Raw genomic sequence first — 27,787 nt, 5'->3', positions numbered from 1 at the left:
CTACAATGTTGTGTGGATGACCAATACAATGCTTGCAATATATTTGATATAGCTTGTTTAACCACTTGAGAGCATGGTGCCTCTGCAGTTTGTACAACACTGATGTATTTCTCTTGTCTCAGGCATAAATTAATTCATGTGATTGAATTACTTGCTGAAAAATTCTCTGTTGGTTGGAAATAAGAATCTGAATCTCATATTGGTGATAACATATATGATATATGATCTCTAATCAACACATTTTACTCAATTAAATTTCACCTTTTATTTTAAGTTTTTTTAAACTCCTAGCATGCATTTACAGCTATGAAATATTTTATACAAGTTAGACATGTGATTGGTAAAGTTATGGTAGTTTAATGTTGACCGCTTGTCCTCAGCTAACTGTTGCTGCAGCTTCTATTTGTCAACATCTTTCCAGAAAGATAATATTAAGCATGTGATTCCAAATAGGTATGACAATAACTGACATTTGGTTCGTAGGTAAAAGTCCAAGGGGCTCATCACTTGACCATTGCCAGGTCTTTGAGTGCATGGCTCCTGTGTTTCTTTGCCTTGTATCCAGGTCGGAGAAACTCAATCTTCCTCTTTTTAGCTTCAATTTTGTTCTTGTGCTTTTTCAGCTTCTTTTTCGCAGCTATGTCTGGATTTGCCACTGCCTGAAGACAAACACAAATATCACAGCATTGGCATTAAAATGATGAATATATTAGACAAAAATCCGAAAAGGTCACAAGTAATACATTCTAGGTGAAAAAAGGCTTGTAAAAACAGCCTGTAGTTTATCAAATGCAACATCAACATAAGATGTGTTAAAAGAATGTGTTGAAACTTTTCACTGTTGCAAAATCTAAAACTTTTATTATCGTTGCAATTATGTATCTGCAAACTTGAAAGTAATTTTGGCACATTCAGGTTTCAATGCCAGTTATGGATTTTGAGAACTTCTGAACATTCACAAGATATTTTATTTTGTTTTTAATTTCTATGACACTCAAATGTATAATAACTTGAAAGACTTGAGATACTGGGCTCAATTCAAATGTATTCTCTATTCTGAAGTCAAAACACAATCCACCAGTCTATGTTGTTTCGTTATAAACTAGTAATGCTGATAGAAGGTTACACTACAAATACTAGTCTATTTTATCATAGACTACATTAATTTATTGAAAAACAAACAACGAGGCAATGTGTACTCTGCATGTAAAACCAAATGTAAGCCATGATCACATGTCATATCTGGTGCCTGTTAGTGCATTGTATTTGTGTCCGTACCTGCAGAGCTCTGTGCCTCTTACGTGCAGCCCGTCTCTGGGAGAACTCCTTTTGAACGGCAGAAAAGGCCAAAGAGAAACCCTCCAGCCCCACCTGCTTCTTCAACAGCTCAATCAGCTCCTGAGCCAAGTTCTTCAGGGTGGGGTCTGAAACAAGAACAAGAACAGGAGGGTTAGTATTGCAGGGCTATATTCAGATTCAACCATGTCCCTCCCTCAGATGGGAGACAGAAACAGTTATATAGTAATTCCATGAGGAAAATTCAAATATTCAACAAGTTCTTTTTATTTGGCAATATTTTGAAGTTAAACTACAAAACAAACTTGTATCCATACAGATGTTTCTTCTTTGCTGAAATGTTATAAAGTATGACATTAACTTGTCTATCTCTGTGGATCTGTGGAAAGGCAAATCAGCAATTGGAGTATAATCATAGTTTAAGTGACGGACAAAAGCCAAACACAAGCTGTTCATAATAGCAATGTGTTTTTTCTTATATAAGTAACACACAGCAAAATCTCATCTAAGTTTATTTTTTACAGATGAGATGGGTGTTCAGCTTGTTACTGAAAGCAAGGGACAATCAGGCAAAAGCCACCAAGCACCAAGATTGGCAATATTAAAAGGAAAAACAGTAACTGCAATTCTTTACTGAAGGTTGTAATAGGTGTACCTTGGTCTGCGTATGTGCTGTCCAGTTCTCTGTACAGGGGAGTGATGATGGTCTTTAGATAAGGCCCCAGACGCTCTTTGCCCAAATACATACCAATCGCTCCAAGGAATTTAAATACGCAAGTTCTCTGAAAAAAAAAAAGCAAAGATCAATCAATGTAACAGGATAGGGGAACCAAATAAAAGTTGTGATATAGTTATGTCCAGTAAGTCCAAACACATTATATCATATGCCAACTATACATTTCCATAATTAGCTGAACGGATACTGACTACTGTAGACTGTATACTGGAAATGCTAACTTGACCCATGTAACTTGTAAAAAAACATGCTACTTGCTATCCCATCTAATAATAAAAGCAGTGAAAAAGAGATGTGTTTGTTATTATGTTTGTCAGTATGAATGGCATACTACACTATAGTTAAATAAGGCTACCTTAAGAGGCACTTTGGGGGAATACGCTGCTTCTCTTTTTGCCATTAGAGACAGTTTGTTTATGAGCCACATAAGTGAAGGTGGTCGGTCATCTTTGTCCTCTTCCTCTTTATCTTCCTCATTCTCCTCTTCAAGTCCATTTCGGTTCTCTTCCTCTGCCTGCTCCTCCATTTGATCCTGTTCCCCCGTCTGATCCTGCTCCATTTTAACTTCCTCTGCAGCCGGAGTTATGTCCGACTCAGGAGAAATGAGGAAGATTATTTTGCCAACAAAGAGCAAGTTTTTAATGACCTGAAAACAGAAGATATCATAGACAATTTCTCAATACTTGGAAGTAAATATCTTCTGTGCCAAACATGCTGAAATATCAGATATACCTGCTCTCCTGAAGCAATATCCAGGTACTTGGATTGCAGCTGATAGCAGAAAGACAGCGCCAACTCTCTCATCTAGGATTATAGAAATATTGTATTGTCATTGTAATTTAGATCAATTACAAGTTTGTGTAAGGCATTTTACAATAAAACATATTTCTAAAGATATATTAGGTTGGTCAACATAGATTTGATCAATTCAATAAGTTTATTTATCCCTAAAACGCAATACCAAAGCACACAGAGTAGAATACTCTTTCTACAAATAGAAATTGCCAAGTAAAGGACAAAGAGGTAGCTAGCTAAATGAGACTGAAAAACATTAAACTTATTACATTGCTTTTAAATACTATAGTTATACATTATATCATACATAAAAACTCTGAATTGATGGTTACGTCAGAGGTGCATCTAATTTAGTGCAGTCATTGTTTAAGCATCATCTTTTTGTTCCTTACCTTCTTGTCCAGTGCGCTGGTGATAAAGACCTTTGCTGCTGGTTGATTTGCTGTTTCTTCTTCCTCTCTCCACAGACTGAGCAGCTGATCGGGCTGCTGCGCTGCGAAGAGCTGACCGAAGAGCTGAGAGGCCGTGAGCCACACCCACGAGTGAGGGTGGCGCAGGTGAGCCTCAGTGTGGCCTGGAGAAGGACAGGGAGGGAACACAGACTTTAGAAAAATACAGTAATTATAAATGTTTAAATTTCTGAAGCTGCTTTCTAACACAATGTCATCAGTAAATAGAGAAAAAAATAATAAAAAAAATACTAAATCTTTATAAACCAAAATTATCAATATAGTGACTTTTTTCCTACTGTTACCGTTTTTCTATTGCAACTCAGATAATTCCTTACTTTTAAAATAAATTTCAAATAAGGTTAGCAGAAAATAATGTTTGTATTATTTTTCTAGCTGAGTTTTTTTAGACCGAAATTAAGACTTATAAGAGACAATCAGACTTTTTCTTGTTATATAAAAGGCCACTTTGAGATACTAACAAGACTGCACCCTTTAGTTTAACACTTGATAGTACAGTACAGATTTCTAAATGAACTGAAATATTTTTACTTACTCCAGATTTTAATCAGCTTTTTGTGATACTTGGTTAGCTCCAAAAAACCACAGTGTTTGCACAGTTTGGTGATGAGAGTAAGATAAGTAAACAACAACCGGTCTGCTCCCCTCTCCTCCTGCTCCTCCTCAATCTAAAAACACACAAATCAATGTTATCAGAAACGAATTTTAATCTGATATCTGATTATAGTAATATATTAGTAGTAGTAAATATGACCCTTACATCCTCATAGTTGTCAGGATGGGTCTCTTTCTCTATAAGTGGTAACAGCTTTTCAAGGCGATTAGAGAATTTTTCCTCCTCCACCTCCACAAACAGACCACAGATCTGAGCTCCCAGGCGTTTCAGAGTGGACTGAAATAAACAAAAACAAAAAGGTAATTTCACAATCATGTTTTTGCAAACATTTAGATTTTTTTGTATTTAAAATACGTCTATACCAGTGTTCAGTACTGAATAGATATATAGGCTAACCATTTAAACCAATATTGACAGTAGCTCAGTTGGTGTCCATTGACCCACAGGTTGCCGGTGCGATTCTAGCTCACACAGATGAATGCTGTTGTTGTGTCCTTGGGCAAAACAGTTAAACCCACCTTGCCCCTAGTGTCTGTGTACACTAGTGTATGAATGTGTGTGTGAATGGGTGAGTGGTTCCTTGATGAAAAGCGCTTTGAGTTCCTTGAAGGTGGAAAAGCAATATATAAAAATGTGACCATTTATCTATTGACCATTTACCCTATCTTTATCCCAAAAAGTTGAAAGTGTTATAATTTTTGGAAAGCAACAATAAACTGTTTTCATTGTTTTAATTTCTGCTATGTAATTGAAGGAGTTTGTACCTTCTCAGAGTCGAGCCACGTCTCCACCAGTGAGTACAAATGATTTTTGCTGTTTTGGTCAATTTGAGATATCAGAGCCTTGATGGACATGGCGGCCATTTTCTTACAACGCGCTGAATCATCGTTCACCACCACCAGAGCCAACGGGGCAAAGAACAAGGTGCTGTATTTTTGCAACATTTTCTGAAAACGAAAACAAGGTAATGTATATCATATACTATATCATATACAAAGTTGGTAAAATTACTGATCCACTGATGATAAGGAACCACTCACATACCTGAGGGAAAGACTGAAAAATAGAAGCCATCATCTCCAGAGCAGACTCCCTTCCTATGTCGTGTTCATAAGAAAGTTGAGCGACAACAAAATCCAAGTGGCGTCGGAGCTTGTTCCCCAGGGGATAGTCCAACAGGTATTTCATATAGATCTGCAAAGATACACATTATTTTACCACCATCACAAATGTACAAAGTAACAAAAGTTTCATACTAATTTAATTCAAATATTTGTCCTTTTGGGGCATGGATCAGATACATATGGATCAGATACATATGGGTCAGATACATATGGATCAGATACATATGGGTCAGATACATATGGATCAGATACATATGGATCAGATACATATGGGTCAGATACATATGGATCAGATACATATGGATCAGATACATATGGATCAGATACATATGGATCAGATACATATGGATCAGATACATATTTAGGTGCAGGTCATTGTAGAAATTTTGAGATCCAGACAAAGAAATGCAAATATTATTCTCTGATCAATAAACTATTAACTTCACAGGACAAATGCTTCATAAGTCTAATAATGTTATGAATGTCCTAATTGGGATTTATATTTATTGAAACACAATATTTGGGAACTGCACAATATTTTTATTTTAAAAGTATAACTTTGTACCTGTCGACAGTGTATCCTGATCATATTATTTCCACCATTAACAGCAAGTTTGGCGACTTTCTTCATCACATCCTCCATCTCTGGGACTACAAGTTTCCTAGACAGAATAGCCTAGTGGAAGACATTACATTAGCATATAATTTTGGCACAATATAATTGTGTAGAGTGCAGTGTTATCTGGTCACCTTGAGCAGACTGAAGGCGGTCGCCTGTCTGGACTGATCGTAGATGTCCTCCTCAGAATATCCCAACAGCACTTGCAGCTGTGTCTCTGAGATTGAGTTTGTTTTGATATTCTTTACCAGCACTGTTATAGTCTGAGAAATTAGAAAGTTAATTAATTACTATACTATACATATACTTTATATATACTTTTATTTATTTTTCAAGCTTTAAACTGGCAGGGAAGAGTGGCAAGGGACATTGGAGTACAACGCAAACCTATGGTAAAAATAATAGTATACTCTAAGTGAGTGCCGTTATTGTTTTTGATCTATATTCACATGCATGGTTTGTGTACAATTAGGGCTGTGAAATTGATTAAATTATAATCAAGATTCAGATTCAGTCATTTCTAATCGTCAATGATCACCCAAATCCTCAGCAACCAATGTCAGTTAAAGCATATGGTTTAGAGTTCAGACTTTGAAGGAAGACATTTTAGTACCGGTATTTGCTTTGTTATATTGTGTTAACAATGTATGTTCAGGAAATTAATACTGAACGGCATTTTATTATGTAAATATTATGTATATGTAAAATATACAATCATGAATCTTAATCATGAACAATTAATATGAGGAATATTTCTCAGCACTATGTAAATTGTACAGTGATTTTAATAGCTCATCATCACATTTCCTACCTTGAAGCAGTTCTGAACCAGGAGGTAGTTTTCTCCGCGAGCCGCTCCAGCTTTAGAGTAATCTTTGAGCAGAACAAATAATTGTTTGGTCAACTGCTCTGCATTTGACTCAATGGAAGGAAGTGGAAACTTCAGCAGCCAAGTCAAACCAACCAAGGCCTCGGTGATCACCTGAACAGAAAATTACACCAAACTATATATGAGACCTACACTTACATTGACTGATATAAAAAATATAAAACTGTTCTAACCTTGACGTGCATTGAGTCAAGACAATCAAGCAGCAGCAGCACAAAAGGGTCCAGCATTTCCAGAGCAGAGACCTCAGAGGACGTGACTTTGCCTCTTTTTAGGCTCATGTGAAGAAGCTGAAACAAAAATGTATACAAAATTTTAAAATGGATGCAGTAACACTAAACATTGGTCCAAGTAATTTATTACATAAAATACAATACTATGCAATACTCCAAGTAACGTGTTTGTTAGGCAAAATAATTAAAAGAAAAAGAGAAAAAAAACATCTCAATATTTTAAATAGGAATATGTTAAAAATAAGAAATAATATGACAAAGAGAAAGAGAGAGAAAGAGAATCAACATGGGCTGATGGGTTTACCTTGAGTCCTGCATCCACCAGAATGTGCATGTTGGTCCTGCTGCTGACGGCGGCTTTCTGCCCTCCTCTCTTTGGGGTCGGGGGAAGCAGGAGGCAGCTGGGAGGGGGCAGCCGGGGGTCAGGAGGAGGCTTGGCTTTGGACTTTTCTCTGTAAAATATATGCTCTCATTGTTTCAAACACACTATTAAACAGGAAAGTTAGCAATGTAAAATTAGTGCATACTTTTTACGTTTACTTCACACTTTACTACACATTTGAGAGCAGGTATCTGTACTTTCTACTCTTTTTGAACAGGACTGAAAAACAAAAGTACTTTACATTACTGTTTGAGACCTGCTGAAAAGGTTGAGAGGTTTATTTTTAACAGCTAGAAACAACAATTAAAAATAATATGTTCACTTTTTATTTAAACAGGTACTTTCATACTTTTACTTAAAAAGATTTTTTCATGTGATACTGATATGTGATCACTTTCACTCAAGTATTTTTTGCACCGGTATCTGTACTTTTACTTAAGTAATAAAATTGCATACTTCTTTCACCACTACATACATTTTGTGAGTCTACTTTAGTGAATGGCTAAAAAATATTAATCCTAAAATATTATCATTTACACATTTCAAGTTTGCAAGGTGTGTTGTCAGTTTCTCACTTGTCTCTCTTTGTGAGGAGGGGCAGGCTTTCGCTGATCAGTCCATAGCAGAGGAGCAGGACGTCCTGAGGAGTCATTCCACTGTTGATCACCAGACCCAGGATCAGTCTGCGCAGCACCGCCCCAACTCTGTTACACACCTTCAGACTGGAGGAGTTCTCCAAGATCTGTCAGGAACAGAAAGATTGCTTATGCAAATATTTATGAATTCCTATACTGTCCATGAATACACCACCACAATTAAAGATGCAGGTGTGTATGCTTTTTTAAGGTACACTATGAAACATTTCTGGTAGAGGGTCCACCATATGCTTGTCTCACAAGAAGTTATTGCTTTGCCAGGCACTTTCCACTGTATGGTGTTAAACTTATCTCCAGCAGTTATTTATTCAAGGTATTTTATCACCATAAAACATCTGTAATTGAATTAAGCCAAGATGGATAACTTTACACACATACTGAGGAACATTCCAAGCATGGAGACAAGCAGGAACGGTCCACTCACCTGCAGTTACATAGTGGACCTTTAAATGTTAACAAAATCATATTTGTTGATAAAAATATTTTAGTGAATAATATTTCAGCAGTTGGGTTTGTTTTATCTGTACTGAATGCTACTTCTCTCTGACCTTTTAATTTTCCATTATTTATAAAATATGAGTAAGAGGTTTGCAAATTATAACTAACAAAAAAATATCCATTTCCATATTATAACTTAACTTTTTAAATTGTCTCACCTCCTTCAGTGGTAGGATGAGTTTGGTGATGCTCTCTTTGCTGCAGAACTGGGCAAGTAGTTCAAATGAGTCCATACTTTTACTGTGTCTGGCCTCCATCAGTTTAGATACAATGCCCTTCACCTCCTTTTCTTCAGCCACAGCTCCAAACAGCTCATTGTTAAAGATCTGTTAAAATAAAGAGTAAAAGATAGGACATAATTGTGCCATATGTGTTCAATTTAATGGGCTATCAATTGCAAAGTAAAAAAAAAAAAAAAATTATATATATATATTTGGGTTTTGTAGGTCTAGACAAGTCTAGACCTACAAAAGCCAAACCTAAAAGACCATATTTATACATTTTACAAGTCTTGTTATCAACCCTGGTAATCACAGGACTTCTTTCAAACGAACTAAAATATGTTAAAGAGGGGGTATTACGCAAAATCTATTTTTTCTACCATGTTATAACATTTTTTCTTCATTAAAAGCATGCCTTAAGTGCTTTTATATGCCATCCATGCATGCATGTTTGAGTAATTTTGCAATCTCTCCTAAGAAGGTTGTAAGATTTTGTCCGCCCACAAGTCTACGTCATCCATGCTCCCACATAACAATTTTCCATAAATATACAAAAACCTGATACAAAACAATACACTATAGCTTTACAAACCTAAGGCAATGTGCAGTACTTTTATTATTATTTTCGACTGTAATGTGAAGGGAGTTTTTTTTTTTTTTTTTTGTAGTCCTTACGTCAATGAGCATGTTCATACAGGGATCCAAGTCTCCACTCTTCAGAGTTGGACTGAGCGTGGACAGCAGCTGGTGAACTGTGAATGTCAACACATGGACCTAAAAAATAACAAACCATACAATTATAAATCACCTTAGTAAAAATCACATTTTTATATACTTACGGTTACAAGTATCTATGTTATGTACCTGGTAGCCTTTCACCAGCACTCCTTGCATTTCTTTGAGCAGATAATGCAAATATCTGATACCCAAGGTCTGAGTAATCTTCACCAAAGTTCCTCGTGCCACATCCCTGATCTCCTGGAAGCGGTTTCTCAGCAGTACGCACACTTTAATTAAAATTCTGTCAAACAAAACCAAAAATATTGAAAACAGGACAATTAGGTACAAAATGTGCCCATAGACTTGAATGATGTATCATTGTATACCCAGGTAAGTTGGCCTCCATAATATGAGGAGGCAAAGTCTGCATTAGTTTGACCATTGCAAAGGCGATGGGGATCCGGATCACTTCCTCGTCCTTTACTTCCTTTGATTTAACCACTTTATGCTCCTCATCTCTTTGCACCTGTTCAAAATTATTAAATAACAATTAAATAATATAAATGAGCTAAGCAAAAACAACCACAAAGTTCAATTATGACAGACAACACAACACTGGAACATTTATGTTAAGTCTGTATCACATCAAAATGTTTGTTACACAAGTTATATTAACAGAAGTTTTGCCAAAAAAAGTGCTACTTTTGGTTATTTGACCAATTTTTGTTGGCTCTCAGGCTTTCTGCCATAGTTTGCCACACCTTGATCTAATGAGTTGGTCATCACAATCCCTATAAATATATACTGTGATATGTAACCATTTTGAAATTGTGCATGAAAGCTCATACTCCACCACTGAAATTGTGTTAGGAGAGAATGACTGAAAGTGCATGTGAGAATATGCTCTGGAGGGTACATGGGAGGCATAAAACAGTGACTGAGCAGTGTGACTGTCAATGTCTGCAACTGCCTATAATGTTTAAGTTTCTAAATGTTACCTCTGTTAATGTTACTCCTCACAAATCTTATGCTGTTTTTTTTAATTATTATTACTATGTTTAGTTTTGTCTTTTTTTTATAAAAAAAAAAAAAAAAGTAATAAAAGTTTAATTGTAAAAATATGAACACATTTCTAACTAAGATAGCTACTAAATGTTTTGTATTTTGTGTACCTTGGCAGTTAGACACTTTTGCAGTCGAGGTAGTACATTCTCATTAACAGACTGGTGTATGGCCCTGATCAGACACTCCAGTTCCTCTTTGGTCTGGGGCAGTCCAGTGGCTATTCCTGCAGGCGGTTTGGGAGTTATTGTCCTTTTGGTGTCACAGACTGCAACTTTGGCAGAGTTTTGTGCATCGCTACTGTCTGTTTCCATGGTAACATCAGCCATTTCAGTGCCTTTGGTAACATTCGGCTGATCTTTACAGTCTGTTTCCATGGTGTCCTCATTGTCACTGGCCTCATCTTCATCCTCTGCTGCATCCTCTTCCTCCTCTGGTTCAAGAACAGTGGCACCACCTAATAGAAAAAAGAACCAGTTTACAAGAAGAAAAAAATAAATATGTTGAAAACTTCACTTATTTAGACTATTTAATGAACCCCTACTTCATTTTGTCTCATCCTTATAATTGTATAGAATATAACAACAAAATGTAATAAAATAGTTTATATAATTTTACCATTTAAACCTTTGAGGAAAACAAGTAAGACATCGTTCATTTTGGCAAAATGCCATATCAATAATTTTAATATTATAATAGCAATATGTCTATGCTTAAAACAACTATAAGAGCAAACCAGTTAATATTAACCTTCTCTTGCTTCAGCAGCCTCAATTTCCTTGCTGAGAGTCTCATGGTCAAAATGAAAGGCCTCCAAAACAGTAACCAGCAAGCTACAGCAAGAGAATGAAAAAAAAAAACATGATTAGTTTTATTTGATCCCTACTGACAACCAGGAAGGTCATCTGGGATTCATAGAACCATAGTTACATTCATAAGTCTTAGACGTACCTCACAGCCAGTTTCTGCTCAACTTGTGCAGTTTGTAGGATGTGAACAAAGTGTTTGAGGTAGTAAAGATACTTGGACCAGGTGAGCTTAAGGCACACTGCTCCCACCACCTCCACTGAAGCTGATATCACGTTCTCATGCTGAAAATCAACAAACAAAAACAAACAAAAAATGCTGCTCAAATTAAAAAAAAAGTGAATATAAATGTGAGTATTTTATCATTCTCCTCTGACATTCTTCATCTAAAATGCAGTCTCCAATTCTAATATATTAAGTGACACCCATCTAAAATGCCTTATTTATACTTACAGTCACACATTGGAGATTTTATCAAGTAAAATTCTAAATCACAAAATGATTCAAGTATTTTAAATTCATGTTGCTTTTTTGTTGTTCGTCATATATAAAAAATATTGTTATAGTCCTGTTTTTAGTATTATCATTTGAAAAAATGTTGAATTTTTTTTCCAATTTCTGACTAATATAAAAATGTCAAGACGTTGTACCTTAAGCATCTTTTCATCCATCAGTGCCGTCATGGCATATGGCATTATGTAGTTCTGAAGAGAGCGAGGACTTATCACCACAGTGCCTTCCCTCAGCTGCTTGGCCAGTTTTCTCAAGGCTCGACCTCGACGGTGGATCTAAGTAGAGAGAACAGGCGCAATAAAATTGAGAGGTGTAAAGAGACATTTCTAAGACCCACTGAAAAGTGGGAATGGATATAGTTGTCACCTGGATGTGCTTCATGTGTTCAAAGAAGTCGGATTCAGGGTCATTGTAGTCTGTGAGCTGTACCAAGTCTTTGAACTCTTTCTTTGAGGGGAAAGTCTTCACCAAACAGGCCAGCACTGTGGTGTACTCGTGCTGGATACTCTAAGAAGGAGGGAAAGACGTAATTAGATCGGGACAGAAAAATATGTTTTTGTTTTTGTTTTTCTCACACGCAGAAGAATAAAATGGAAACCATTATTCAATTTAACTATACTTCATTCACAGTAAAAATTATTGTCCATGTTACTGTGTGCATGTAACTGGATGATAGAGGAAGGTAGTATTAGAGGTGGGCAATATCAATATTGTGAAGGTGAAAGATATGCAAAATGTTAATATGAACTATATTGTTTATAATTAAAAATGCTTAAAATTTACTTAAGATTTTTTATTTAAAAAAAAATGTAAAATTCCAAATAAATGTATAATGTGATATTTACTGAGTAATTTTACGGTCATTTCACATCTGTCTGAAACCTCAACCAATACATCTAAAGACATGTGTTTACAGGGATGTTTATAAACCAGTCCCATGGACATCAGTGTTTTACCTCTGTTTTGCTGCGCAGACCTTTGAGCACAGCATCCAGAATGGTGTGCTGTATGACATCTCTGTAAAGCTGCTCTCCAGGTTCAACTACTGCCAGCTGTTCAATGATCGCAGACAGACACAAGGTGGCGTTGTCTCCCAGAGACATGTCACCAAGCTGGAGGAGATGGCAGTAATTTAAACAACTTGAACAAAATGACAAAAATCAGATAACCAGAATAATTTAACTCAAATGATAAATCAATCGATTTTTAGATTAATGGCTATATTTGAAATAAAAGTACAATTAATTTAAAATAAGTTTTTCATTTCAACTTATTCATTTTCTTGACTTTGCCACATTAGTTTGCCTTTTTGCATGTTTTTTCTTTTCAAAACTTGCACAGGAGTGAACAATCAGGCAAAAATCAGATTACTCACACCAGATGTAGCTGTTAACATGACACTTCAGAAATCAGAAATCAGATACTGCTTAGATTTTTAATGTGCGTGTAAACATAGCCAGTACAATTATCTGTATATGATACTTTCTTACCTCATAAGTATGAAAGCAGTTGTGTATGAGTGTGAAGATAAAGTCCAGGTCTAGTGTCTGCATGTCTCTCACGCGCCTCATCGTTTCTTGAAAGGCCTCCAATCGAACGTCAAAGTAGATTTCATCCAAATGTCGACTGTCAAAGGCATTAAGCTGCGAAAACAGTTCAGTATATTAATGTGAGTTTTTGGAAGAAATTAATATCACTGATACAATGATTTTTCCTTTCACTACCTTGGTGGCGACATCAGTGATGTACGTGAGTGAGGGCTCCAAATCTGACAATGTCTGAGGAACAGATAGAAGTCAAAAGATTAGAAAGAAGGGTTAATGAAATATCAAGCTTCATGTATTAACTCTTCCTGAGTAGTAGTAGATAGTTAAGGGATTAGATTAAAAGCACAAATATATCTACTAGTATTGTAGTATTATACGTAAGAATTGTTACGTTTTATACTCAAATATTTACCCATGGAGCTTGGCTATAATTCTGTATATTATAGTAGGGAAATTGAGCTTTGTGCAAGAATTTGCTCAGTTATGTCAAGGGGACCTATTGTGCAGGCGATGGGCTACCTCCAGAGTTATATATTGTACCTTTAAAAAGTAAAATACAGAGTAAAAATTAAAGTTATAAAAATGATACCTGGAAGACACTAGTGAGGGCCTGTCTGGGAATCTTCTTGTGGATGACAGAGAAAAGTTTGCTCAAAGGTCGCAAGAAAGAGGAGGGATTTGAACATTGACGCAGCAAGTTCTGAACTGTGGCCAAGACATCAATCTCTGTCTCCTATACAACATAAGGATCAACATACATGATACAGATCATCAATTCTCTTTATTATGATCAAATATAAGCTTTTGAGTCTTACTGGTGGATTGTTTCCTTTCTGGAGGTGAGGGAGCAGCAGGCTGATGAGCACAGAGCTTTGTTCTTTGTCACTGACAAATCGACTGATCCTGAAGGAAAAGCAACAAAAGGAAAATATTACCATAACAATACCAATACCAAATTGCATAACCACTAACATTAATTGTCAACAGAAAAAAAGTAAATAATGCACATACTTGGAGAGTATGTTGAGCTCACGGGCAACTTGAGCTCTGAATTTCTTTTTCTTGAGTCTGTCAGTGTTTCGTACAGCGGAGCTGAGGTACTGTAGCAGAGTAGAGATGTGAGGGAGCAGCAGCCTGGAGCCTGGAGTGTGAGGAGGTAAATGATAAAAGTTTTTTTGTTTTTTTTAATGAAAATGTAATGAGAATACTTTTAACTTAATAAATAAAAACTATGCCAAATAACATATACAATCAAACAATCAGATTGAATATACATTGAAAAAAAGAAACACATAAATTGCATCACGGTTAACTGCACACAAGACTAAACCATAATAATTGTGAATGTACCTACATATACTGTTAAAAACGTTAATAAAATCATCTTACATACCTGTTGTGAGAGTGCCCTCTGCTGGCTTGGGAAGAACACTGTTGTTGACAATCAACTCTGCCTCTGTCTCTGATGGCATAAAGTCATCTGTAGAAGCCAGTGACTCTGCGATGTCCATAACTGTAGTAATGGTTACTGTAGAGGCATTTTTGGCTGATAGTAGTGCAAACACATTAAGGAGGACATCAAACTCTGGGTGCTCTGGCTTCTGCTTGGCCAAGAGGGGGAAATACCTGAGGAAAAGAATATATGGTATATTTTTGTAATATAATAGGGAATAATGGGAGGGAAATAAAAACCTTAAATAAAAAAAGTTTCTCACCGAACATTTTTGCACCAAACATGGATAAGTTTGAGCAGGGGAGTGGGAGAGTATGGGCTTTCAGTGGGTAAACGGCATATCTACAGAAAATATTGATGAAAAAACATATAAAATTAGTTTCTTATTCATTATTTAATCCTTTTCAGAATTAAAGATGATAGTCTATTAATCTATTCCTCCACATCCCATTTTTTATTTTTTTTTTACCAATGAAGCCTAGAGAGTTAAAGGTCACCGTCACATTCAATCTGAATATAGTAATAAAATATGAATTAGTAATAAAAATTGATTGTTTTTTGTTTGTTTTTTTAGCATTCAAATTAATCTCTAGGCATAGTAAGTACAGTATGATGTCAGGTGACGAGGATGCCATCAAGCCAGACATCTGAGAAATGTATTTAACCTCTCTAAATCATTGGGGAAAAATCGTATTACTTCAGAGATCTGAGCAGAATGCATTACCTGAGGCCAGACCACACTGATAAACACAGCATCCAGTTCGTCTGGAGTGAAATTGTAGAAGTCAAAGTTGTCAAAAAAGTCAAGTACTCTCAAAACGCCTAGTCGCCTCAGGTTCTTCAAAGGGTTGATGCATCCAGCGCGCAACTGAAACAAACACAACACAAAAACAGTGTTAATGGTATCAATATTAAGTTTAGCTGCTTAAAATATCACAATGGAAGAGTCTGCAATACAGATGCCCATCTACCTATCGATCCATTTTCATTATAATTAAAATAGAGTAAACTATATGTACAAAATGCATTGTACAAAATGTAAATGTTAATGAGACATTCTTCAAAATCATCAAGGAACTGAACAAAAGTAATAAAAAAGACTGGTTTAGCTTGAAGTAAATAAAGTAAATTAAATTTGGTAACCAATTAATTGGCAAAGTGCCTAAAATCCTGAGTTTTTCTTGAAAGATAAATGTAAGTTTGATATGTGGCTATAGAAAAGAATGTGACACATTTCTCCCACCTGTTCCCTTCGATCGAGCAGTGTGGACACAGAAGCAGTGACACACAGGAGTATCTGCAGGATTTTGGGCAGGTGTGAATGGATGAGGTGTCCCAGTTTGTCCATCACCACAGTGATGACGTTCAGCAGAGAGTGCACACGTCCCAGAGGTAGGACAGCACCCACATCCAAATCTGTTATGGCCCGCTCCACTGCCTCCACACATGAACCTGAACGGGGCGGCAAGGTATATAAACAAATTGTAAGAGGAACCTGGGACAACAGACTATTCGGTCCCCATCTACTCCCCTAGACTTTGGGATATGTGTATATGATCTACTTTATTCATTCTATAGACATACAGATACATTGTAGAATTTTTAATACATTATTGACAAATGTATCTGTACATTTTGAAATAATGTAACTATGAAATAGCTGTTGTGCATCTCTAAATGAGAATCAGTTTAATATAATAAAATATGGTATTATTTTTAAAATACTACACTACAACGCATAATGCACATATTATTTCGTCTCCATTGTATGCTCATCTAAAAACGTGTAAGTATTTATATTTTCTGTTTGACTAAGTAATGCTTGGACCACAGTACCTTGAGAGTGGTGAGACAGAGGCTCCAGCAGCAGGTCAATGAACATGCCCAACTCCTCAGACTGACAGCCAGCCAGGAAGCGAAGGATAATGGAGGAACGAGATGCAGCACTGGCTTTCCCCTGGAACTTACTGCCCGCTTTAGTCCTCAGCCGGCCAAACAACAGCCTGTCCAAAAATATAAAATGCTCAAATATCTCTCTTGAGGTTACAATTGAAAAGAATGTGCTGCCTGAAGTGAATACTTTGCACATATATTTGGGACCAACACAGAGTACCCTGGCTTGTAATTGACTGTAGCTCATTATCCAATATTTAAACATGTATGCACTTCCGTGAACCTATACATTCTATACAATGACAAACCTGAGCAATAATCCTGCTAATGCACTCTACCTCATGAGCAGTGGGATAAGTTTGGCTCTGTGTGAAGACTCCACAACCCCCGTCTCCTCCGAAATGTTAAAATGGACAATCTCTTCTTTGAAATGTTTGTCATCCAGGAGTCTCTCAAGGTTCTCCCTGAAAAACATACAAATATACAAAATATATAATATAATACACAAACCTCCCCAGTACTGTCAAAGTTTTCTTAATGATTTTACTGAGATGCTTTCAGTCGTATGCACAGACTTTGATGGTTTATTCATTACAGGTGATTTTAAAGTACATGTAGATAATCTGTGTGACAGAAACACTAAAGAGCTCAGTGCTGTCCTTGAAACCTTTGGTCTGACTCAGCATGTCAGCGAGCTCGTCCCCAACAGAGGGCACAGTCTGGACCTGCTTATTACAAAAGGAGTAAATATTTCAAATGTCAATTGGGTGGCTGTTGCTCTGTCTGATCATTTCTGTGTCTTCTTTGACATGTCTGTTATTCCCACCCACCAGCTGGTCCTGCAGTTGTATAAAGGAGACACATAAATGATAACGGTTTTCAAGTCTTTGCTAAAGAAGAGCCTCTGGTCTTCAACAGTACAGAACAATTACCCACCCATCTCAAATCTACCATTTTAGGCAAAGTCCTTGGAAAAGTTGTTTACCAATATCTTATTAACTTTCTCCAAATTAACAACTCCTTTGATGTTTTCCAGTCAGGTTTTAGACCCCACCATAGCACTGAGATTGCTCTTATCAAGGTGACAAATGACATCTGCCTGAACACTGATACAAGCAAAGTCTCAGTCTTGATCCTGTTAAATTTGAGTGCTGCTTTTGACACTGTCAATCATGGGATCCCCTTACAAAGACTAGAGGACTGGGTGGGCATCTTTTGTACTGCACTAAACTGGTTCAAGTCCTATCTAGAAAACAGGGAGAACTTTGTTGAAATTGGAAAATATGTCTCAGATAAAATGTCCCTGACCTGTGGAGTGCCCCAGGGTTCAATCCTGAGACCCCTATTGTTCAATCTTTACATGCTGCTGTTAGGACAGTTAGTACGCAGCAATAATGCACCACAACTATGCAGATGACATTCAGATCTATGTCTCACTCGTAGCAGGTGAATATGGACCAGTGGATTCACTCTGCCACTGCATCCAACAGATCAGTGTGTGGATGCAAAACAACTTTCTCCAGCTAAATTCAGACAAGACTGAAGTCATCATCTTTGGCCCACAGAAACATAGAGAAAGTGTCAGTAGTCACCTCCAGTCTCTCTCTCTCTAAAACCTTCAAATCAGGGTAAAAATCTAGGGGTAATAATGGACTCAGATTTGAACTTTAACAGCTGCAGTTTTTTACCATCTAAAAAAACAGCACAAATCAAAGGTGTACTGTCTAAACCAAACTTTTTTTCTGTTATAGACATGTTAAGAAATATCAGAAAATCATTATAAGGCAATATATCTGTACTGCTCCAAGAATTGTTTTTTGTTCAAAAACATAAAATAATAGGAAATAGCAATATTAAAACAGCTTTTTATAAATGCCCAGAGCTTCTCTAAATGTAACTTTACACTGACCTTTCTGGCACATTGTTTAAATGGGTCAGTGTGTGCCATTGTGCACAAAGTACCACACAAATTGTAATATAAACCTCCATATCTGTCCCCAAATGTATCCGCACTCAACTGATAACACTGAAAACTGACAGCTGAAAGAAAACTATGGCAAAGTCATCACTGAACTGAAAGATGGTATTCCTGTAAGCCCTGAAACCTCCTGTAATTTAGGGAGGATGTAGATGATACTCCCAATTCATCATCAATGGGTACAATAGACATATTCAGCGAAGAGAGGAAAATATTGTACAGTGTTGTGTGAAAGTTCTGCCTATGCTTGTGAAAAGACCAAGAAGAAAATGTAGACATGAATAACACAAAAACACTTGGAAGATGCAGATCTATACAAAAGCTCATACAAGATGTGGGCCCACATGTATACACTTTTTTTCAGCTCATTTCAGAATCTGAAATAACACTTTTGGATCTAAACGCTAAAAGAGATCTGGAATCAAACCTGTTGCCCCTAACTCATCTCATGTTTATTGCAATTTTTTAAATATTATTAACACACTTTTTGTAATCTGTTTTTCTTACTTGTATGGCTCAATGTGGGGGTCTTTGTAAGTGAGGACACATTCTAGCGCCACCTGCTGAATGTGCTGGTCTTGGTGACAAAGCAACTAGAAAAAATAAACAAAATATATTATTAATAAAACTTTAAGGAAAGAGCTAATTTAACAAACCAAATTATTATACCTGATGATAGAGCTTACTGAGACTGCCCTCCATGTAAAGTGAACGGGGATTGGTGAATTTGGCAAACACTTTCAGATGAGTAGTGAGCTGTCTATATAAAGAGATATAAATTTGGATAATAAATATTTCCACAGTATTCACAACATTTTGGTAGAATTCAAATCCAATTCAATCATATCTTACTTGGCAACAGCTCTCCTGGGTAAAGCCTTTTTCTGTTGTTTACCTTCCTCTTCCTCCTCCTCCCCCTCTTCCTCATCCACAGCCATTGATGCTTCCTCGAGGACTTCTGCATCTCTCTTTTGCAAGTCCTGAGTCGGTGCCACCAGCATATCCGCACTGTAAAACTCATTCCTGCAAGAAAACTTTTATGTTATTTTTACATCATTACTTGCCGTTCATTTGAAAAAGCTGATTCAGTCCTTTGTTTTATGTGACAGAATAACCATCTTCACATCACAAATAAAGGAATCTACTTGCTACTGTGAACTATAGCCATCCATAAAAGGGCCATTAGTATGTTCTGGTGATCAGGTACTGTAATTTTAATTTAGTTTATTTGGACAGTTAGTTATACATGATTGGCTTTATTCAGCTTTGTCCACTTTTTCCATAAATGTGACTAAATCGCGCTTTCTGTGTGGTGGCACATCTGGTAAAGTGGAAAAAAATGAGAATTTGGAAAAAAAATGTACCGCTATTATTATAAAGTAGGTTGATTTGTGTCAAATGTTCATTGTTTATGTGCAGCAACAAGTCAACAATGCAACGATTCTTCTTAACTGAAGAAGCGGCTTGGATGAGCAACGAAATGTCTTCACTCTAACAATTTGTCCAGTTAACAGATTTTAACTTAGTCTTTTGTGATGGATCAGACCTGAACGACTGAGGGTTTACACGGATATGTTTTAGCATTGTATTATATTATACACTGCCTGGCTAAATAAAAAGTCGCCACCAAAACAAAAAGGTGACGCACTCTATTTCGTTGAACCGCCTTTAACTTTGATTATGGCATGCATTTGGTGTGGCATTGTTTCGATAAGCTTCTGCAATGTCACAAGACTTATTTCCATCCAGTGTTGCATTCATTTTTCACCAAGATCTTCCACTGATGATGGTAGAGTCTGACCAGCACATCCCAAAGATTCTCAATGGGGTTAAGGACTGGACTCTGTGGCAGCCAGTCCATGTGTGAAAGTGATGTCTCATGCTCCTGAACCACTCTTTCACAATTTGAGCCCGATGAATCCTGGCATTGTCATCTTGGAATATGCCCGTGTCATCAGGGAAGAAAAAATCCATTGATGGAATAACCTGGTCATTCAGTATATTCAGGTAGTCATCTGACCTCATTCTTTGAGCACAGACTGTTGCAGAACCTAGACCTGCCCAACTGAAGGAGGCTCCTACCTATTTGCTTAGTTAAATACAGGTAACAACTTTTTTTTGGCCAGGCAGTGTGTATTGTGTTATTACCGAACAAATCTTAGCAGCAGAGGGGTGAGTTCTCTGCTCCGTGGTTCGACTCTGTCTGGAAACTGGGACATGGCTTTCCAAAGCAGACTGCGGAAATTTGGGAAGTCCGTCCTGTCACTGGGCTCAGAGATAGTCTTCAGGTGCTCCATGAAAAGCACCCCTACGTCACCACTTTCTATACAGTCACATCCTGGCTCAGACTGGAGAGTCTTTTCACTGTCGTCATCGTCAGTGTCCTCCAGGTCTTTCTCTATTAAGACAAATAATAGGCCTTAAAATTAAAATTAAATTAAAAACATATGATCATTAATATGGTCATTTAAGGCTGGTGCACCCCTTGTGTACTCTCCCACGTGTATGATCAATAGACAATTTCGCATCATTAGGGGCATTTCATAAATAACCTATGCATCATTCTCATGCTTTGCTCATGAAAATGCAATTACTTCCCAAATAACATTTTAATAGATTAACATATACAAAGAGACCCAACCTAAGTCCAACAATAATATCACAAACCTGCCAGTCTAGCCACCAATTCCAACTGTTCATGGTAGACTCTCCAGAAATCTTTGTTGTCCATTCCTCTGGCATGGCTCCTGAGACACAAACAGCTTGTATGTGTTACTCCTTTCAAAAACTTTGAATGAAAACATTCAGAGCAAATGATAATCTGGTTAACTACTGGATGAAGCCTAGGCAGTACAGTGGATTTACTCACACAATGAGCTCAATCACTGCGTCCCACAGTGGTCTGAAATTGATAAATAGCATAGCAATCAGGTAGCGCAGAGGCACCTGGGCCAAAAAAGAGCAAAACAAGGCATTAATATGGAAAAGGGAAATAAAACTAGTAAATGCAAACAAACAAAAATACTAAATGTTTGATAAAAACAGTGGTCTATAGTCTGTACCTGTGGGAAGCTCCCAGTAGGTCCCAGGGGGAGGCTGCGCTGGACCAGGTCGTGTCTCAGTTTTCGGAGATGGAGCAGTTTCTCTCTGTAGTCCTGAACTGAGGCTGGGACCAGCTCAGCCTGAAGACAGATTGCAAACACACACTGTGCTTCGACACTCTCCTCTCCCTGGGTACAAAGTGATCACAAAATAATAATTTAAAAAACATATTTCATTAGTTTAATATTATTTGATATTTTCTAACCCTAAAGAAAAGACAAGAGACAACTATTAACTATCAACTATTAATTCTAAGCTGAACTGATTTGATAATAAGTACATTTTGGAAAATTACCCCGTATACATATGACATTTCTGAGCTGTACTGTAACTCACAAATCAAAGCACATTGCTCACCAAAATTAAACATGAAAATTAATAAATTTTGTGTAGTACCTCATTTGGTGCAGGTAAATCAGCCTCAAAATGGGAGAAGATCCTCAAGGTGAGCAGCCGAATCTAAAATAGAAAATTTTAATTTCATGGATTCAGAAAATTATTCTCAAGTATTTCCAGATATATTGAACAGGACAAACCATGGAAATGTTAGAGGACAAGTTATTTTGTAGAATCTGGTAGAGCTGCAGCAATGCATTGTGGGAAAGATGATTAGAAACCCCACTCAAGGCCAGACGGGTGTAGTATAAGTCTCCCAGGAGAAGGCAAGAGAGGTCTGAGGGAAATTTCCTGTGGTAATAAGGAATATAAAAGTTAATACTGTGGTTCTGTGCCATTTAGTTGTCAACATAGTTAGTCCATGACTGTCAAGGTAATTGATTTACAAATGGGATTAATTATGTTGAGAAACTACATACATTTTCTAAACCAACAAATCAAAATTCAAATGCAATCTACTGTCCACTTATTAAACCCAAATCACAAAAAACTCAATCCAAGCTTAATAATTTAATAATATTTCTGTCTTTTATTATGTGACCAAACAAAGCTTTCTAAAAAGTATAGTAAATAAATAAAATTAAACAGATTAATAACACAATCACATTTCTCTTTGTTTACACTGTTAATAATTAGAATTGTATAACTGCCATGTGCTTTTTACCACTATAATCCTAACACAACATTCTACATCATGACATCCCTAATTTTGTTTAAAATGTTGTGAAAGTCTTACTGTAGGATAGAGGTGATCTTATCCACTGAGATCAATGAAAGGACATTCGCCGAGTTGTCCACAGTGAGGAGGCAACTCAAAGCCTGTCTGGCCACAAATAACCCAGCTGCAGAGACATAAAGAGGACACTTGTAATATATGGTTTGGAAAATGAGAATTAATATTACAATGATATAAAAAAACAAACCTTTTCCCAATTTATCTGAATCTATTTGATTGAGTAGATGATTCAGTAAGGCTGTAACAGGAGGAAGCACTGATGATGCAGGCAGTGGTCTAAGGAAAAAAATTAAACAGATTACTACAAATTAGGTAAAGCAAGTTATTATATTATATTTTGATCTAAACACAACTGTAAAACATACATTGACAGGTGCTAAATAACCAATAATGTATTTAGGTGGTTTATCAAAAATTCAAATAGTTCTATGCAAGTTGGTATTACCTGAGATGTGGCAGAAGAACTAGTGCAGCCCATACATGAGACAGGTCTGTGATTGGCTGCTCTGTGTCCTCAGGAAATTTGACCAGAGAAAGAACCCTCTCCGATACTGCAGGGGGATCTTGTGTAGTGCCATTATCATTCACATCTTTAGCGCTAAACACTCTGAAGTGGAACAAATAGGCAATATTATCCATTATATACAGCCTTTCAACAAACATCTTTTCCCCTTTTTCCATCATGGGTTGTCACAGCATAAGAACTGCAATTTTGTTACTGTTTACATTAAAAATGTACTTTATAAGTGTTAAATTACATTTAAAAATTGATCTACAGTAGGCATATGTAAAAATGTGAAATGACAAAACTATCAAGGTTATACCCTTGTTTGATATATTTGCTTTTTTTTTTTTTTTATTAATCAGCTCTTTCTGGAGTATTTTAAAAAATAATAGGCAATAAATCCCATTTTGCATATCTTCATAATGACAATATCTAAACGACAGAAAGAAAATAATCACATTTTTGAAAACTGTATTTATTTATAAAAATTTAGAAAGTTACAAAGGGAATAGTTACCCTGTTGTCTGTCCCGTAAAAAGCAGTGGATATGTATCAAAAGCCATAGAGCCATCTGTGGGGGGCGGGGCTTTGGCCAGGATCAGACGGACCAGGACCTCCAAACCGGACCGGAACGACAGGGGGTCACCAGAGGTCATCAGCCCAGCGGAGAAACGCAGCAGACTGGGCAGGAAGAGCTAAGTGAAAGAGAAGGTGAAAAGGTATGAATTACTCTAGAAGGTATATGTTACATTGGGAGAGTTCTAAAGGTAAAAAGAATGCAAGTGAGGCTGATAAATATTCTTGTGATAAACTAAAAAGTGATTATTTAACTCATCAGTTTAACGACAACAAATGATTAAAAAAAAACTAAACAAAAAATAAATAAATAAATAAAATTACTCACCTGTTCAAATTGTTTCATGGTGAACATTTCTTTGGTGAACTCTAGGATCAGATCTTTTTCAATGTTACTGCTCAAAACCTAAACAAAACAAGGCAAGAAAATAAAGCCTATTGTACAGTAGATCATTTGTGCATAAATTAATATAGTTCATTCATTCATTCTGGACCTCTTTATACAATTATGGGGATTACCAATCACCAAATAACATTCACTCACTCAAATGTAGCATTCATAATATTCAAAATAATTTTTGCTGCTCTGCACCTTCTGAGTGGTTTGCAGAATGAGAGCATTTGGTAGCGTGATGTTCTCTGCCAACAGTAAAGAAGAGATGATCTGGAGAAGCAGACGAGAGCAAGAGGCAGACAAAGAAGGGCACTGAACCAGCTTTAGGATCACCTAAAGAAAGAAAATAATGTGTCTTTAAAGCGTTTAATACAAATTGCTATAAAAGGTAAACACAAATAGAGTTAGGTCTTGGAAAAAAAGAAAAATATATATATATTTTGCAGATGCATATTTTTGGTTTTTACCTGACAGACCTCCTCTGGTTTTGTGACCTTGGCTCCATCTCTGTGTGACACCAGTGTGTGGAAAATGAACAGCAGTCGTTCCAGTTGGTCTATCGCCTCTGCTTTGTCCCCTTTACTCTCAACTACACCAAGGACCTCAACTATACTGGCCTGTAAACATTGTGTACAAGATTTAGCAGTTATTATAATGATTATTTAAAGGCTGCATAAAAATATACATAATGATGAACTAAATCATATTAAAGTACACACCTGTAGACCCTCAAACATAACCAGGAAGTGTTCTTTGTCCACATGATCACCGGCAGATTGAGCCATTTGATCTAGAGCGTCTCTGACAGTGTCCCAGGGCAGAGAGAGTCCAGAAGTGGTGGGTCCCAGTTTACGCAGGGCCACAGAGAGAGCCTAGTCAAACAATTATGCGTCATTATTAAGGTGCTGTTCTCCTACCAGTTCATCTTCAGAATTGATAAAGTTTCTTTGATAAGTTTTGTCCCCTCAACTCCAAAACATCGTCCAGATGGCTATTTTAAACAATTTGTAGCCATTACAATCTGGTTTTGTGTGGCATACAACTGTACTTCTACATAGACAAAAACAGACTCACTGCTATTTTTCCCAGCAATGTCAAATGGGCCTTAAACTGTACACATTTCCTATAAAGGGTACCATCTTGTCTCATCAATTAAAAGAAATAATCTAAAGTATTTTCTTTTTGTCATAGCATATGTACTGAATGTTGTATAAGTGGACTAAAATGTCTATAATATATCATTATTAGGACTGTAGATAACTACACAAACACAAAATAAACTTGAACTCACATTTGCAGTACATGAGTGAAACATGTTTCTAACTCCTTTACACATCTCAAACAACAGCTGCCCTGTTCCTTCAGCTTTTTCAGGATGCTGTTGTAAATCGGAAAACACGTGATTGAGGAGGGCATCAAAGTCAGGAACCTGTGGAAAAACAAACCAAATAGTGCTGCAAACCCAATACAATAAATTAAGATATCAAGCCTGGCAACAATGTTATTGTACCTTTCTCATCAAAAATGAGAAACTTTCTGCAGCAAACTTCTTGATGTGCTCCTTCTTATGGGCCAACAGTGTGCTGTATAAACTATAAGTGGACAAAAAGTTCAAAGTTAATAATAAGGGGCACTAGGGATCAGTTAACTGTTTTGCAATATTATGAATTCTAACTGTTTGGGCAATCTTTTAACTATTGTGAGAAAAAAAAAACTTGTATTAGCTTTCTATATAGTATTTTCATTTTTTATAACATGTGAACACAATATCATATTTTATTATGTTTTGATAAATGGAAAATGTGTGAGTGTATGTGAAAAACATTGAAATACTCTATAAAGAATACTAGAAAATACATTGATTCACCTGTAAATATTGACCATATCTTTAATCATGAGTCTCCACAGATATTTGTAGAGATAAGACAGACAGGTGAAGGCCCACTCCAGCAGCTCTGTGTCTTTAGTGTCCAGGAGAGCCGTGATCAAGAGGAAGAAGTCAGGAAAGTGTGGATAAAAGTCGGCCTGCAGATCTCTGGCCAGTTGGACCACTAAACTGAAACAAGGAACACGGTATAGATAACATTTCAACTAAATAATGATGGCATACAGTATTAAACAGATATCTGTATGTATTTTTAGGTATTTATCCAACCTATACTGGAGTCTCTTAAATGTTTTAGGGATAAGCAACATGGCAAAAAGATATCAAATTTTAAACTTGAATTTTTTACTCACTAGTCTCAAATATTTTCAACTCATATGCATTTTCACAGGCCCAATTTAAATGTTCCTTTTTGAATGTTCCATCTTAAAATGTGTGGATTTAAAAAAATATATATTATTATTAATATTTGTCTTTATATTTTCTTCCTCTAATGATGACAAATTTCAAGACCTATTTCAAAATACACAAGCAAAGCATCAGAACACAGGTCAAATTGTCTGCATACAATTCAACAGCCAAAGTGGCATACAATACATTACCACAACTACATATTTCTACTTGTTTCAATTAAAATTAATAGTATGTTTTAATAATCAACCTTTCATATAGATATAGACGAAGCATATACTTACTCTAACAGTGGCTGAAAGGCTAGACTGTTTTTGATGGCGAGATGAGTCTTCAGACTGTTTACTATCGACTTTTGATGGAACACCAGCAGGTTGAAGGACTGGCATTTGTTTGTGACCTCTTTCAGAAACGTGGCTAAAAAAGAAAAGAGCTGATTATTTTCACATAAATCTTAATAATTACACTTTTTTTTTTAAGAAATAGGATAACATACTGAAATGCTCTGTCAAGTTCAGGTCTCTCCATTTTGTGAGTCCTTCGAAAAAGTATGTCTCTACTTCCTATATTGAAAACATAGAGGAGGTTAGAGTTAAACAAATTAAAGTGTAAAAATAAGGAGAGTAGTGTAACCATGATGACTGTACCTCTGCATAGCAGCCTGTGCGGTCAATACGGTGAATCACATCAATGTTCACATTGGCAAGTCTCTCAGCAAAAGTGAGAAACTGTGAAGAAATATCATTAATATAAACTCTGTTCAGCAAAAGAACACATATACAGCATTGCAAAAATTTATTTCACCCATATTGATTATTCAAAAACTGATCTGACCCATGTTGATTATTCAAAAACTTCATGTTACAGAGCCCTGACAGCAGCTGTAGTATATATTTTTCATCCAACCCAATGTATTACAGAAAGTAAAGCACAAAACTTAAGAACTAACAATATTTTACCAATTTAACATAATATTTGTTGGAAAAAACAAGCAATATATAGGCACACCCCCAAGAGCACATAGCTGTGTGGCTACTGTATAATAAAAGGCTTATTCAAGTCTCCTGTATAAACAACATGCTTCAGTGGACTCACCCTGAATGTGTTTTCAGATTTATGATACGAGGACTTGGATTTGATCTTCATTTTTGCCTTTCTGTTACAAACATTAGACAAACACGATGCTGCAGATGTGCGCGTCTGTTTTATATCCAATCATCAAATCTTTGATTTAAAGTGGTTCAAAACTCGGACTGTTTACACACACGCCGACA

The 27,787-nt window shown here is 36.4% G+C and overlaps 1 protein-coding gene across 1 annotated transcript; it reads right to left on the bottom strand.

Moving 5' to 3' along the window:
* Window positions 1–503: 503 nt before the first annotated feature.
* utp20 (UTP20 small subunit processome component) lies at window positions 504–27,787 on the bottom strand. The gene is made up of 61 exons (XM_055231982.1): window positions 27,609–27,787; window positions 27,161–27,241; window positions 27,010–27,076; window positions 26,798–26,930; window positions 26,085–26,273; window positions 25,728–25,809; window positions 25,509–25,646; window positions 24,937–25,089; window positions 24,685–24,834; window positions 24,416–24,550; window positions 24,152–24,229; window positions 23,764–23,942; window positions 23,188–23,349; window positions 22,930–23,018; window positions 22,743–22,848; window positions 22,147–22,297; window positions 22,007–22,069; window positions 21,571–21,738; window positions 21,378–21,454; window positions 21,176–21,255; window positions 20,657–20,906; window positions 19,361–19,531; window positions 19,178–19,268; window positions 19,016–19,101; window positions 16,869–16,994; window positions 16,474–16,640; window positions 15,881–16,089; window positions 15,362–15,505; window positions 14,900–14,979; window positions 14,578–14,810; window positions 14,196–14,325; window positions 14,000–14,087; window positions 13,774–13,917; window positions 13,362–13,415; window positions 13,128–13,280; window positions 12,594–12,749; window positions 12,004–12,144; window positions 11,775–11,912; window positions 11,269–11,408; window positions 11,068–11,150; window positions 10,428–10,774; window positions 9,642–9,781; window positions 9,400–9,556; window positions 9,211–9,309; window positions 8,473–8,640; window positions 7,736–7,902; window positions 7,083–7,230; window positions 6,719–6,835; window positions 6,468–6,638; window positions 5,788–5,919; window positions 5,603–5,713; window positions 4,958–5,107; window positions 4,678–4,860; window positions 4,058–4,189; window positions 3,833–3,965; window positions 3,220–3,401; window positions 2,765–2,836; window positions 2,388–2,678; window positions 1,952–2,078; window positions 1,279–1,424; window positions 504–659 (listed from the first exon to the last, which is right to left on the bottom strand). Exons 1-61 carry the CDS (start codon window positions 27,657–27,659, stop codon window positions 504–506), a joined length of 8,445 nt encoding a protein of 2,814 aa, XP_055087957.1. The 5' UTR covers window positions 27,660–27,787.

The sequence above is a fragment of the Periophthalmus magnuspinnatus genome, chromosome 23 (genome assembly GCF_009829125.3).
Source record: "Periophthalmus magnuspinnatus isolate fPerMag1 chromosome 23, fPerMag1.2.pri, whole genome shotgun sequence".
Lineage (NCBI taxonomy): Eukaryota > Metazoa > Chordata > Actinopteri > Gobiiformes > Gobiidae > Periophthalmus > Periophthalmus magnuspinnatus.
This window is presented reverse-complemented; position numbering and strand designations above follow the sequence as displayed.

Bases quoted from the DNA above. Each gene is read 5' to 3' on its own strand.
- utp20 (XM_055231982.1), bottom strand. From the start codon at position 27,659: ATGAAGATCAAATCCAAGTCCTCGTATCATAAATCTGAAAACACATTC. The intron at 23,943-24,151 runs GTGAGTAATTTT...TCTTTCACTTAG, and splicing joins CCATGAAACAATTTGAACAG to CTCTTCCTGCCCAGTCTGCT. The intron at 7,231-7,735 runs GTGAGAAACTGA...TATATTTTACAG, and splicing joins CTCCTCACAAAGAGAGACAA to AGAAAAGTCCAAAGCCAAGC.